Source organism: Maylandia zebra, linkage group LG12, assembly GCF_041146795.1.
Source record: "Maylandia zebra isolate NMK-2024a linkage group LG12, Mzebra_GT3a, whole genome shotgun sequence".
Lineage (NCBI taxonomy): Eukaryota > Metazoa > Chordata > Actinopteri > Cichliformes > Cichlidae > Maylandia > Maylandia zebra.
This window is the reverse complement of record NC_135178.1, coordinates 1,756,295-1,771,343: the sequence shown is the minus strand read 5'-3', so window position 1 is coordinate 1,771,343 and position 15,049 is coordinate 1,756,295. Positions and strand designations below refer to the sequence as shown.

The window sequence follows — 15,049 nt, the reverse complement described above, 5'->3', positions numbered from 1 at the left end:
CGCCACGGCTCTGGCATGTCTGGCTGTTTCCTCCTGTCGTCGCACTTCCTCCACTACCATTTTCCAACGTTCGGTTACAGACGCCTGTTGCCACCGAGGTGTTACTGCGCCAAGACCAAATCCTCGTTGGACGTGACCCACCACATCACAATGCTGAAGAGCAGATTTGGCCTGTAGCACAGATGTGGCCGGGGTCCACTTCCTCCCTGTTGTTAGGGTGGGAGCAGTGCCTCTCACTATGGGGTCCCGGGAGTCCGTGAGTGACATCTCAAGCCTCACTTTTGCACATTTAAACTCCTCAACCAGACTGGGGATAGGCAATGCCAGTATCCCGTCGCTGTAGAGTCCAAGGCTGCTGAGGCATTTGGGAAGTCCGAGCCACTTCTTAACGTAGGAGCTCACTAGCCTCTCTAGTCGATTGGCATGATTGAGTGAGACCTCGTACATTGTCAACAGCCACAGTAGTCTGGGTAATAACCCAAACTGGAAGCACCAGAGCTTCAGTTTCCCTGGGAGTGCAGTGTTGTTAATCCGCTGGAGGTCATCAGCCAAGTTCTGCCTTAGTTGTTCTAGTTGCCACGTATCATTGAGGTCTGCATTGTACCACCATCCCAGGCTCTTTATGGGCTTCTCTAAGACTGTTTGTACGACAATGGACTTCGATCAAGGTGCTGATACCCGGAGGACTGTGGGGATTCTCCTGCCTCTGGACTTCAATCGACTGATTTGACTTACTTTTTAAAAAGTATGTGTCAATGCGAGGCCCCTTTCTCAGCTCGCTGAGGCACTTCTTCTGTGTGTGAATGTGTGGATGATTGTGTAAAGTGTAAAGCGCTTTGGGGTCCTTAGGACCAAGTAAAGCGCTATACAAATACAGACCATTTACCATTTTACTTCTTCCTGCCTTTGTGGATTTTAAGGCCCATGTCAGTTGTTAGTTTTGACCAGCCACAAATGCAGTTCTGCAGCTTCTTTCCTACCATCATTGATGGTCCATTATTAGCAATGCTGGTTGAGCTATTCATCGTTGGTACCGTCCGTGGTTCGTTGCCATTAAATCCATCCAGAAAGGGTCTTCATCCGCCCCTGCTTTCACAGGGGGTGACTAGTCGACTATCAAAATAATGGTTTGTGGCAGCCCTACTACAGTATTTGCTGCGTTAATGCAGCTATGGCGTTAACGTCATTTTAACGAGAGTAATGCTGACAGCACTAGAATAATAATCTCCAAATGTTTTATTATTACCAAGCAGCTCCTCTTTGATAGCTGCCGCGTCCATCTTGTTGTTGCCTGCAGGTGAAGCGATGGAGGAGGGGGAGCTGTGTTCAGTGATGGAGAGGCGAGGCTGAGTAACACAGCGTAGAGACAAAAGTGGACAAAAGAGAGGCAAACTAGCGGCTCCACAAGTATAATTATAAAGTAACATAGACTATATCGATATAAACGATATTGTCACATCTCATATCTCATCTCCCAAGAGGTTAAAACACAAGTTTATTTTTGTTATAAATACATCATCATCCTCCTATATCCAGTGTGTTATGGTGAAAGTTGTGAGAAGTCAAAAACAAGTAAACAAGACCGTGACTGCATAATAAAAGCCAAGAGATCTGCTCAGATAAACCCAAAATCAAACAGGAACAAATGGTTTTTTAAATAGTTGAGACACTAGGAAGCTCCTACGTAAGAAGGTAAGTTACATATTTAGCCCTAGTTTAAATACCTGAGACTCCACCATTTGGTTTTAGAACTGAAGACGTTTCTTGGCTGAGAGGTAAAGAAACTTCAAGAAGTCCAGACGATTTTATTTCCAACCTCCTTACACTTCCAGGACCTGGACCAGTCAGACATGTCAGACACATTTGTCACTGAGCCAGGCGTTCTTCTTTAACACCAAAACTAAGCTCAGACAGTCCCTTAGATTGGAATTCAAAAGCTGGGAAACTGATACCAGTTTAGCTGGATGGGGACATTCTTTGAAGTCTGCTAAATTTGTAACTAAACAAGTTCAGTATTCATATTCACGTTATCTGTATGTAAAAATAGTGAACATAATGCAGAATGGAAAAATTGTTTAAACTGAGTTTAACTTCAGAATATCAAAGTCATGAAGCAGGTAAAAGTTTAAATGTGTCCTTCTTAATGACTCTGTTGGAATGATTTCAATGGTGGGATAAAGAAGAACGAGATCAGGAGGTAAAGAAGAGGCAGAGTCAGGATTCAGTCTCTCCTGCATGAAGTCGAGGTTGAAGGTTTTCCTGAGTCGGAGCCTGATGCCAAAAAGCTGTAACGTCCTCTGTGACTGTGCTATGGAACAGATATGGATAGGGATGGGTATCGTTTAGGTTTTATCCGATACCGGTGCCAAACTGGTACTTTTGAAACGGTGCCGGTGCTTAAAGAATGGAGAACACAAAATTGGTCCAAAAACCTCTCATGTGTAGCTGTTTTTTTTGTAAAAAGATAACAATGTTAGCCTTTTCTGCAGCTATAGGGCATATATGGTATCACTCTTGGCTGGAAGCAGTGCTTAAACAATGGAAAAAACACAAACTTTGTCCAAAAGCCTCTCATGTTTAACTGTTTTCCACTTTTTCTTTGGTCATTTTAGCCTTTTTGGCCAGGGTGAAGGGAGCATCTGCCATCAAACAAGAAGACAGCCGCATGTAGCTATGATGATGTTTGCTAGTTCACCTTACATGCATTAATGTAATAACGTGGTTAGCCTACTCAACGTAAATTACACACGAACAACATTAAGCTACTCACGCAGAGAAGAGCGGCTGCTGCTGCATCATCATCCTCATCATTTCTGCTACACTGGCAGGGCTAGGGGCCAGGACTCTCCTCTTCGTGTTCTTGGGGGATGTTGCTAACTCCGGGTCCGATAACAGGCACCACACCCGCAGTAGATGTGCTCGGTGTGAGGTCTCGCAGCAAGCTATCAAATACGGCGCATTTCTCGGCTTTAAAAAAACCCCGCTATGCGTCGCCAGGTGTTTCATCAGATTCGAGGTGTTACCTCCTTTGACAGTATCACAGTATCAGCTTAAAGCACTTGTTGCAGGCCGCTGAGTTTGCACAGACTTTTACAGCCAGACTTTGACCACTTCGCCTTGGACATTTTTAATCTGTAGCTCTGCTCTAAAAGAACGGACATACCTGGCCCCGCCTACTATCCTCGGAAACGTAAAATGATTGGCTAGAATCTAAAGTGTATCACAGCTCAGGGGAAAAAAAGCACCGAAATGTGCGCTGCTTTTCGGTCTGGTTACTACCGTTTATGTCAGAACCGGTGCCATCATGGCAACGGATACCGGTACCCATCCCTAGATATGGATGTATCCTCATCTCTCTAAGAAGTCCCCGATGTTATCAACAAACACATCAACACACACAACAATCAACTAAAAATCCAAACGTCAGTGAACCTAACAGTCCAACTTTATGAAAATGATTTCCACATTACTCACACGTGTACATCACATCACTCAGGGCCTCTGTGGGCACAGAGCATTCAGAGAGAATCAGTGTCAGGTTTGGTTTTCATGTTTTATTAATAACTAAAATCCATTATCTGTATGTTTGTCACATATCTGACTAAGTATAGTTACTGTAGGTAATAAACTGAGAAATCTCCTCACTGCAATATACTGAACTAAAATCCAACGTTAGAGGCTGGATTAACTGAGCATGACCCTGGATAGTTATCTGTGTCCAGCTGAGAGTGAATGCGCGCTCGTGTGTAATTAAAACAAATGAACTTAAATCATCAGTGTCGTCTGTACTGACAGGAGTGACAGCTTTCACTGTAACCATCCCTTTATCATTAGACATGTGGGAACATTTGCACTCATATGTTCAGCTAACAGGAAAAAGAGATGGATTTGACAATGAAGAGTGGAAAATTAAAGACTTTCAAATCTTTTAAATTCTGTTTTGTGAAATACATTTTTGATTTGAAGTAATTATTAATGGATTAATAATTCATTTTATACATAATAAATCATTGTTGATGCTTTTATTTCAAATTAAGTTTTTAAATAACGAATTACCTGATTAATGTTTGATAGATGTTAAAAGACTTTGCCAAATTAATTTACTAATGATATTTTATTCATTATTGAAGCACAAAGTTCTTTATTTTGATGCGCATGAGTCTTCTGGTCCTTCGTTCAGTGGAAATATTGGAACACCTGAACTCAGTTATTTGGACGGCCTTTCCTAAAACGTCCATAGTCCTTTACACCACAGACCAACTCCAGGGGACACCTCCCACCAGGGGTTAAATGTCTCAGTCTCTTAGATGAGAGGTCAAACATCTTTGCAAACCTGAATAAGTCAGTTGCCTTTTTTTAAGCTTGTGAATCTCTGTTTGAATCCCTGGCAGTGCAAGAAGCATGACCACACATGCTGTAAACTATTGTACAGATTCATGTAGCACCTTATTCTGTGTAATCACTGAATTTCTTTTTCCTATTTTGAATCTTTTTTCTGTTTCAAATGTCATTTTTCACTGCAGCAGTTTAGGCAAAAAAACGGTTTATGCCTACAAAGGAGCAACAGTGACAGAGAAGGAAAATTAATGAAAATTAATTAATTAATTAAAAAATCAATCTGGACAATAAGGCAGCACGGTGGCACGGTGGTTAGCACTGTTGCCGCACAGCAAGAAGGTCCTGAGTTCAATTCCTCCATCAGGCCGGGGTCTTTCTGTGTGGAGTTTGCATGTTCTCCCCGTGTTTGCGTGGGTTCTCTCCGGGTACTCCGGCTTCCTCCCACCGTCCAAAGACATGCAGCTTGTAGGGATAGGTTAATTGGATAATTCAAATTGCCACTAGGTGTGAATGTGCGAGTGAATGTGAGTGTGAATGGTTGTCTGTCCCTGTGTGTTAGCCCTGCGACAGACTGGCGACCTGTCCAGGGTGTACCCCACCTCTCGCCCTATGACAGCTGGGATAGGCTCCAGCGCCCCCCGCGACCCTGAAAAGGATAAGCGGTAGCGAATGGATGGATGGAATCTGGACAATATGTTTATGATATTTTTAGTAAAGTAATTTAGTAGTTTAGTAAATAAATAGGGCAAAACATTAGAAATAATAGAAACACACAGGAAAATTACAGCCTCATTATCTTAGCATGCTTGTGCTAACTGCCCGTATTTTGTAATAAGTTAGATATATTTAAACAGAACAGAAAAACCTGACATATTGTTTACTGTAGATCTGGGACATGTAGAGCTGGAAGCTGTTTATGGCCATAAATAATAACATATTTTTTATTGACGGTGCATGTTAAACCCATGAGATACACTCACTGTGTTCAGGATGAATCAGAATTTCTTGATGGGGCCGTCCTCACTGTTCAGGGGGCATCATCAACGATTAATCAATGTTGAAGAAATGATTTTGATATTTTGTTCTTTCTTTTTTTCAGTTATACGAACTGGATGATGATGAAAAACGCAAAGAGTTTCTCGATGACCTTTTCAGTTTCATGCAGAAACGGGGTAAGTAGAACATTCATATGTCAGTTGTGGCTTCCTGGGAGCAGGAGACGTGGCCCTCACAGTCACATTAACACTTGGGGGTCTATAAACAGCTTTAATGTGCTAATGTTATAGTTCCACTTACTCATAGCAGAAGTCATTCTTACAGATTGGGACTTTGTTTTCCAGATAAGTGACTTTTAAAGCCAAACAGGAAATGAAATCCCTCAGAAAGATCATGTTTGGTTTGTCATGTTAAACCAGGCCTTTTAAACTATTTCTCTGCATAAGTTACCTTGAAAAAATTAAATATCAGTATAAACTCATTTCAGTTCACTTACAGTTACTTATTTATACAGCACCAGTTCAAACCAGTGCCTGTCAACATTACAAAGAGGACTGCAGTGGTTTTGTAGGACTGTGGCTCAGCACTTGGTGACAGAGAACCCCGATAGAACCTAGAAAGGTTCATCACTGAGAGACGTGACCCAGAAGTATCTGTGTGACTGCCATAATAAGAGCTGTTCCAGTTCTCCAAATACTAAGGAAAGGAGCTTCAATGCTTCCTTTGTTGCTTCCCTTAGCATAGGATACACTGGACTGTCCTTCATGAACAGGGAGGAGAAAGTGCTGCATGAAGAACGCAGAACACTATATAAGCTCAAGATTATGATCTACATCAATGGATATAAGTGTGGTTAAAGCTCTGTCTAATCAGTTTTCATTAGTGGTGTGTTTTGCTGTATTTTCAACAGGCTTGCGCTTTCCTATCCTCTTTTAGACCGGTCTGTTGTCCACCTCATATCAGATCGTACCTTAAGGTCCAAATTAGTCGCCTCAGCCGCACAAGAATCCGGGTCACGGCACCAAGTGTTAAAAACAGTTCTTTTAGATTCTTAGGGCCAAAAAGACACAAGGCTCAAAAGTGGTCTTTTTACTTTAAAAATGATCTTTATTTTACATATCCGGATATGGAGACCTTTCTCATAACACACAACCCAAGGTCTGAAGCACAAACAGAAGCCTGGTTATTTATATACTTGCTCTCACGTCACACCACATGATCAAACAGCCTAGTTGCTTTCACTTTCACTTCATTCTAGCTGCAAAAGCACGCTTCTGCAAAAGTTTCCTGTCAGCACTTTCTGGCACAGAGTGTACTCAGAGTTAGGCCTTTCTTATATTAAAACAATATAATCAGCAAATACGCATTCAAAATATATAATTCAAATCTTAACACAGTATTTAGCATGAACTTTTATTTCAGTACAGTTCTGCTGGCAAAAGCGATGGAAGGAGGAAACTTTACAACTACGTGTCACAAAGATGTTTTTCAGTGTTAGGTTTCATAACATTTCATTAAATTGTGTGCCTGAGGATTTTAATTGAATTGAATTTGACCCTTTTAATTTCTCCTGAAAGTGAATCACCCATGCATAAGGCCAGATGCAAAAATGCTCCTGTTCATAACCTTTAGCTGCAGTCTTTTTGCTCATGGTTTGGGTTACAACTCATTATGTAGCCAAGTAAAGACAGTAACACTATAACAGAAGTGTAGAATGATGTACCACAAAATTCAAATCCTTATTTCTCTTTCATAGAGAATCAGTAGTTAAGATCTTTCGATCTGCTAGAATATGATGAGCACAAAAATATAAAACATTTCTTTAGTTTTCAGTTGGACATGTCCCAACAGCTCACCCGGGAGGTGTCCTAGTCAGATGCCCAAACTACCTCGATTAGCTCCTTGTGATGAGGGCGAGTAGAGGCTCTACTCTGAGCCCCTCTCAAATAACTGAACTCTTCGCCCTGTCCTTAAGACAGAGGCCAGTCACCCTTTGGGAAAAAATTAACTTGTAATTCTTTCAGTTGATGCCCACAGCTCGTGGGGATAGGTGCGGGTATGGGGACGACGATGTACTGGTAAATTGACAGCTTTGCGTTTATGCACAGCTTTCTCTTTACCATGATGGACCCATGCAGTGTTGCACATTACTGCAAATGCTGTCCCAATCCATGTGTCAGTCTCCACATTGTGCCTCTTGGATCCGGTGGTTGACTAATGAATCAACCAATGGACTCACTGGCACCCTGGCATAGACCTTCCTCTGGAGGCTGAGGAGGGTGATCCCCTTAGCTGAAGTACACCCTACAGTCCCCCACAACACCTCCTTCAGCTTGATGGTTACCTTAACCTCTGGTTGCCACAATCTAGTATAGGGACTATCATTATGACAGGCACCAGCCACCTGATGAATGGACATGGTCCGTTGGGATTCAGTGTCCTCAGCCTCCCTCGGAACGAAATGAAGTACTGCTGGTGGTGGGACTTCAAAATCTTGTGGACAGAGGGCCTCTGCCAGGCATTCCCAGAACACCCTCACCATACATTTATGTGTGCCAGGCTTGTCCAGCATCCACCTCAGCTGCTGTCTTCACTTCAGGGTCCAGAACATATGACCGTAGATCAACTTGTGACCTAGGGTGGCCTGCTACCACGGGCATCCTTATGTACGAACATGGTTTTTGTTATGGACAAGCTGTCCTTACCCAGAACCAGTTTGCCTTGAGAGTCCCTACCAAGGAGCAAACGCCCCAAATGACAGAGCCTCTGGGACCACATAAACCCCTCCATGCTGACGACACGTGGAGGGAAGTCCATCATCTAACAGAGAATAAAAAGCTTAATCAGTTACAGTGACTGTCAGTTTTAGAAACACAGGGTTAGCGTACCTTGTGTTTATTATTGTAAACACAATGCATGTGTAGGTATTTGTGTGCTCTTACGTGCTGCTTACCTAACAATGCGACAACGGAAAAATAGATATTTTGTTGAGTTCATACATATTCCATTCTAGGACATCATGGTCTATTTTTATGTGTTGTGAATTAAATCAGCTTCATTATTTCTCAGTTTGACCACAGTAGAGTCTGCTGTTTGCTTTCCTGTAATCATTATGGTAAATAAATGACTACAGAATAAAAAGTATAAAACTATAATTATAGTCTTCCTTAAGCAAAAGTCCTCTTTGATCAGAGTCCGGCTGTATGCTGAGACAGCTGCAGAGCAGCCTTAGATGGAGTAATGATGTAGCTGGCTGGTCACTTGGGCTTAGTGATAGTATGGATTGTTGTGGAGCGTTCAATTAGAATTGATTTTCGACTTAGTGTAGGGAGATATTGTCAGTGCAGAGCAGATCAGCAGCAGCTTGTTTGTGACAACTTTGATCACAGTGGACTGCTTCAAATGTCCCAGTCAGTATTTCTTGAAAACAACATTGTGTACTGACAAATAAATGTCACTCCGACAGCCTCGTTAACCGTATTAATGGAAAGTGTCAAACATGGCTTCATGCTGCTTTAATATTCTCACCCATATTAAACATGCTAAACTGTCATAGCATGTTTTAGTTGTGATTTTGGACCAGTTCCACTGACTCTTGACACGGTGGTGTAAAAAGTGTTTACCCCCCTCCTGGTTTCCTATTTTAAGTATATTTTTCACACGTAAATGTTTCTGATAATCAAACAAATTTAAATATTAATGTATTGATTTTATAACATAAATTAACTGTGGTGTACAGTCACACGTCTTTGGAAAGCTGAGTCCAAGTTCTCTAGCCACACCCAGGCCTGATTACTGTCACACCTGTTCTGTGATCCAAGACGTTTAGGAACAACCAGAAACGAAGTAACTGAGCTTGATCAGTCTGGAAAATGTTATAATGCTGTTATAAAGCTGTGGGACTCCAGTGAACCACGGTGAGACCCATCATGGCGAAAACACACAACAGTGGTGAACCTTCCCAGGAGTGGCTGACTGAGCAAAATTACTCCAAGAGTGCAGTTACAGCATTTACATTTCTGTTAGACTACTTTTAATTAAGTGCTTTAGCCCACTTACAATGAAAATTTAAACAATCTTGTTCATGACCTGTAGCATGTTAACACTATTGGAAGTAAAAAAAATAACTTGAACTCTAATTTTGAAAACACACATGAAGCTCTGACTCGTATGAGTCTGTGTGAAGCTCCTGCTGTGGTCTGAGAGAGAGTCCTGTAACTCTGTCTGCAAAATACAGAATATAATCACCAATGTTGGGCAGGTTACATTGAAAAAGTAATTAATTATAATTACTAGTTACTTCTTCAAAAAGTAACCGAGTTTTGCAAACAACAAAGTTTTTTGCAGCTGTTTACTGTCACGGCTGCCGAGGCGAGCCGTGTGGAGTTGGAAGAAGGACCCAAGATGCAGGCAGTGGATGAGATACCGGTGGTTTTATTTACAGAGGTGTAGTGGCAAACAAACAGTGGGGCATAACAATTAACTAAAGACACCTAAACTGGGAGAACTAAAAATAACAGACCTGGGAGCATATGACAACGGGATGAGAAGCAGAGAGACGCAGACGAGGAACAGGACACCGTGGAACACAGGGTAACAGACTGACACAGAGTTACACAGACGAACCGGCAACAGGCAGGAAAACACACAGGGCTTAAATACACACACCAGTAATCAGGGGATGAGAGACAAGAGGGCAACACAGCTGGGAGGAATCTGGGCTGACGGGACAGGGGAAACGTAAACTGATCACACTCACATACGACACGGACCTTCACAATAAAACAGGAAACTCAGACACATGGAACCAGACAAGACATTGAACTAAACAGACAGATTCACAAACAGATGGGGAGACACCATAGACAGACAGATACAGACGCAGACTCAGAGGCAGACCGAATATAACACAGAACCTAAACAATCATCTAGAAAATGATAACAAACTAAAAGCGCTGGGTCACTGACCCAGGACCATGACAGTACCCCCCCCCCCCCCCCCCCCTCAAGGGCTGGCCCCAGACAGCCCAGCAGAAACACAAAAACAGACCAAAACAAAACAGAAAAGGACGCGACCAGGGCGGGCGGAGGGGGCCCAGGACGAAGGGACAGAGTCCAAAAAGGCCCAGATGGCCAAGTTCAGGAGGCCGACCATGCGAATGGCAGCGGGGCAGGTCCGGATGCCGGCCACGCAGTAGGCAGTGGCGCGGAAACAGTTCTGGGGGCCGACCGTGCAGACGGCAACAGCGGCGTGGAAACAGTCCTGGGGGCCGACCGTGCGGACGGCAACAGCGGCGTGGAAACAAGTCCGGAGGCCGGACACGCGGAAGGCAGTGGCGGCGTTCAGGAGGGCGTTCAGGAGGGCGTCCACGGTGGCGGAGATGCCCAACAAGTGGCCTGGCAGATGACCGACGATGTGGAGGTGGTAGTAGGGGACCTGAAGGCTGCGTGGCCCCTGCAGCCCCAGGCGAAGCGGAGGCTGGACCAGACGAGGCGGAAGCGGAGGCTGGACCAGACGAAGCTGATGAGGACGCTGAAGCAGAAGCTGGACCAGGCGATGCTGATGCTGAAGTTGGACCAGGCGATGCTGATGCTGAAGCTGAAGTTGGACCAGGCGACGCTGATGAGGATGAAGACACGGAGGCTGGACCAGACGAGGATGATGAGGATGCGGAGGCTGGACCAGACGAGGATGATGAGGATGCGGAGGCTGGACCAGGCGAAGAGGCTGAAGCAGAAGCGGAGGCTGGACCAGGCGAAGAGGCTGAAGCAGAAGCGGAGGCTGGACCAGGCGAAGAGGCTGAAGCAGAAGCGGAGGCCGGACCAGGCAAAGCAGCTGATGAGGATGCAGAAGCGGAGGCCGGACCAGGCGAAGCAGCTGATGAGGATGCAGAAGCGGAGGCCGGACCAGGCGAAGCAGCTGATGAGGATGCTGAAGCTGGAGCCGGACCAGGCGAAGCAGCTGATGAGGATACTGGAGCCGGACCAGGCGATGCTGAAGCAGATGCTGAAACCGGACCAGGCGAGGCCGAAGACTCTGAGGCCGCAGCAGGCGAGGATGATGAAGCTGCAGCAGGCGAGGGTGATGAGACTGCAGCAGGCGAGGGTGATGAGACTGCAGCTGATGGCTGGACGGGCTCCTCGGGCCCCCCAGCTGACGAGGCAGGAGGCTGGACGGGCTCCTCGGGCCCCCCAGCTGACGAGGCAGAAGGCTGGACGGGCTCCTCGGGCCCCCCAGCTGACGAGGCAGGACACTGGACAGGCTCCTCGGGCCCCCCAGCAAAAACAGTCTCAGAACCAGTGGGCACTGGAGCCCCTGGCACACACAGAACAGAACCAGCAGGTGCGGAGACCTCTGGCAGGAACGCAACAGAACCAGCAGGCACACGGGCCTCTGGCAGGAACGCAACAGGACCAGCAGGCACACGGGCCTCTGGCAGGGACAGAACAGGACCAGCAGGCACGCGGGCCTCTGGCAGGGACAGAACAGGACCAGCAGGCACGCGGGCCTCTGGCAGGGACAGAACAGGACCAGCAGGCACGCGGGCCTCTGGCAAACACATAGCGGCCTGCAGCTGCGCAGAGCATTGACCCTGCTCAGGCAGCGACAGCCGGGTGCAGTCCTCAGCTGGCTTCTTAAACTCCAGGGGTCCAGAGTCTGATGGGGGCTGAAACCCAGCCTCTGGGGAGGCCCTGGAGTGCATCTCAGTCTCAGAACTAGCCAGCCTTTGAGGAATGTTGACATTATTATTAGATTTGTCTCTCTGCTTGGAATGGATGGGCGAGGAATAGTGTCTTTCGGGTAGAATTGACTTATATTGTTTTACAGGTGAAGCAACTGACACAGGATGCAGGGCTGGTGGCTGCTGAACAGGAGGCTGAACTGAAGGTGACTGACATAATGGTTGTGATGACAACGGTGGTGAAGTTGGAGACTGAACGGAGGATAAAGCTGATGATTCTTCTGCCAACTGAGCTACTGACTGGGCTATGGATTGTAACATGGTTTGTAATAAGTCCGGCTGTGACTGTAATGGAGCTCTGGATTGTGAGGCTGAATGTGGCGGAGGTGGCGACTGGGCTTCTGGCCGGGCGGCTAACTGAGCTTCTGGCCGGGTGGCTAACTGAGCTTCTGGCCGGGCGGCTAACTGAGCTTCAGGCGATAAACAGTTTTTGTCCTGTGCCGTACAGAACATCACCCCTGAGTAGACGGTCCCACAGTTCAGACCAACAATACTGTCCTGTCCACTCACCACAGCTGGCCGCTCGGAAATCCCCAGGTCCGACTGTGACGAGGAGCGTCGGCAGCGTGAGCGCCGTTTCCCCCTTGAAGGCTGGGTTGACGGGCCGGGCAGAACATCCTCTGTCGGACCGGGCAGTGAAGCATGAGTTGCAGGGTGGGTGGTAGCAGCCGGGGGGTGAAGACGGAGTCCGTTCAGAATGAAATTCTGTGCGAGCGGGTGAAGTGAGCTGAGCAGCCAGGGGAGACCAGAAACCAAGCGCTGTAGCCGATTAGCCAAGGCTTGGCGAAATTCTCTCCCCTCGTGCTCCAGCCACGCGTTAATTAATTTGTCCACGGAGTAAACAATGTCCTCCCGGAGCTCCTTGGGCGGGTTGAATGCTGCTGGGTCCATAGTGGCTGGTTCGTACTGTCACGGCTGCCGAGGCGAGCCGTGTGGAGTAGGAAGAAGGACCCAAGATGCAGGCAGTGGATGAGATACCGGTGGTTTTATTTACAGAGGTGTAGTGGCAAACAAACAGTGGGGCATAACAATTAACTAAAGACACCTAAACTGGGAGAACTAAAAATAACAGACCTGGGAGCATATGACAACGGGATGAGAAGCAGAGAGACGCAGACGAGGAACAGGACACCGTGGAACACAGGGTAACAGACTGACACGGAGTTACACAGACGAACCGGCAACAGGCAGGAAAACACACAGGGCTTAAATACACACACCAGTAATCAGGGGATGAGAGACAGGAGGGCAACACAGCTGGGAGGAATCTGGGCTGACGGGACAGGGGAAACGTAAACTGATCACACTCACATATGACACGGACCTTCACAATAAAACAGGAAACTCAGACACATGGAACCAGACAAGACATTGAACTAAACAGACAGATTCACAAACAGATGGGGAGACACCATAGACAGACAGATACAGACGCAGACTCAGAGGCAGACCGAATATAACACAGAACCTAAACAATCATCTAGAAAATGATAACAAACTAAAAGCGCTGGGTCACCGACCCAGGACCATGACATTTACTAAAAATGCAGCCAAGGCGTTTTTTAAATAAATATTTCAAACTATTTACAGAACAATCAGCTGCTCTGCATCAGATAAGAGTCACACAAATTATTTGTGCTGCTCCAAAAAATAATTTCTGTCCACGATAAAGGAGAACAACACAGCCTGATACCTGCAGGGCTGACAGCAGCAGGTGTGTCACTGCTCCTGTTTCCCCCTAGAGACAGTGTTTACACTGTAATCTGTCTTTCAAGATTCAAGATTCAAGAGCTTTATTGTCAGTACACAGTACACACAGTACACACAGTACACACAGTACACACAGTATACACGTACCGAAATGCTGTTTCACCACAAGCCCCGCATGGTGCATTTGTAAGTGTACAAAAGATATAAATAATAATAAATAAATAACGTGCTACATTTCTGTAAAATTAAGAGGTAAAAAAGTACTAATTACTGACTATACAATACTATAATGATAACTATACAATACTAACTGCACGATAAACAAAGACAGGACCGAGACAATGTGAAGTGGATTGTTGTTTGTGTTGTTTTTGAGTCTTTTGATGAGTACTGTGAGGTGTGTGTGAGGTGTGTGTGTATATCAGTCCTTTGGTGGTAGTGAGTTGAAGCTCTTGCTCTGTCTGGTCGTTACAGTTTTGATGCTGCGAAACCGTCTGGCAGATGTAGGGAGGGAGAACAGTATGTGAGGGGTGGAGAGTGTCCTTCACTATGCTGTTCGCACGTTGGATAATGTGTTTGTCGTACATTTGGGAGACGGGTGCAGAGGGCCTCCAGTGACCCTCTCTGCTGTCCTCACTATCCGCTGCTGGCTTTTTAGCAGCACCTGTGACATTCAGCGGTCGCCACATTGTTCTGACACACACAACAAAACCATTGACTACACAACACACTAACTTTAGAGTCCAAACACACTGAACGTCACAAATCTCTCACATCTCAAAACTCTCTTTCTTTCACTCTCCAGCCACTGTCACTCCTAAAACTTGCCCCTCTTCCTGAATAACCAAACGTCATGTTGCCATATCACATATCATATACATTTTTCCACCAATAGAAAGGCTGGGTTTTTTGTTTTTGTTTGTTTGTCTGCACGGCTCTAGAGCTCTGATGCTTCGCATTACGCTCGGTGATGTAATGCAGCTGCTTGGCCAGAGAAACCTGAAGCTCTCTATCCACAGTTATAGAGAGAATCTGAAGGCTATGTGAATTTTGTAGGTCTGCAGCCATTTAGAAGAAGAAGATAAGACTTTATTGATCCCACCACGGGGACATTTTTTGCGTTGTCCTGCAGAAAGTTGGCGAGCTCTGCACACTGTGCTCCTCAGCGTCCATTGACCCCACTCTGTGCAGTCTACCACTGTGTGGCTGAGTTGCTGTCACTCCCAGTCACTTCCACTTTCTTATAATACCACTAACAGTTG

General features: G+C 45.8%; 1 protein-coding gene across 1 annotated transcript in view; it reads left to right on the top strand.

Annotated features, from left to right (window-relative positions):
• arid3c (AT rich interactive domain 3C (BRIGHT-like)) overlaps positions 1-15,049 on the top strand; it is an 81,316-nt gene that overhangs the window by 37,411 nt on the left and 28,856 nt on the right. The window contains exon 3 of the mRNA XM_004558654.3: positions 5,438-5,510. Within this exon, the coding sequence (XP_004558711.3) occupies positions 5,438-5,510 (73 nt within the window). The remainder of the gene's footprint in view (positions 1-5,437; positions 5,511-15,049) is intronic.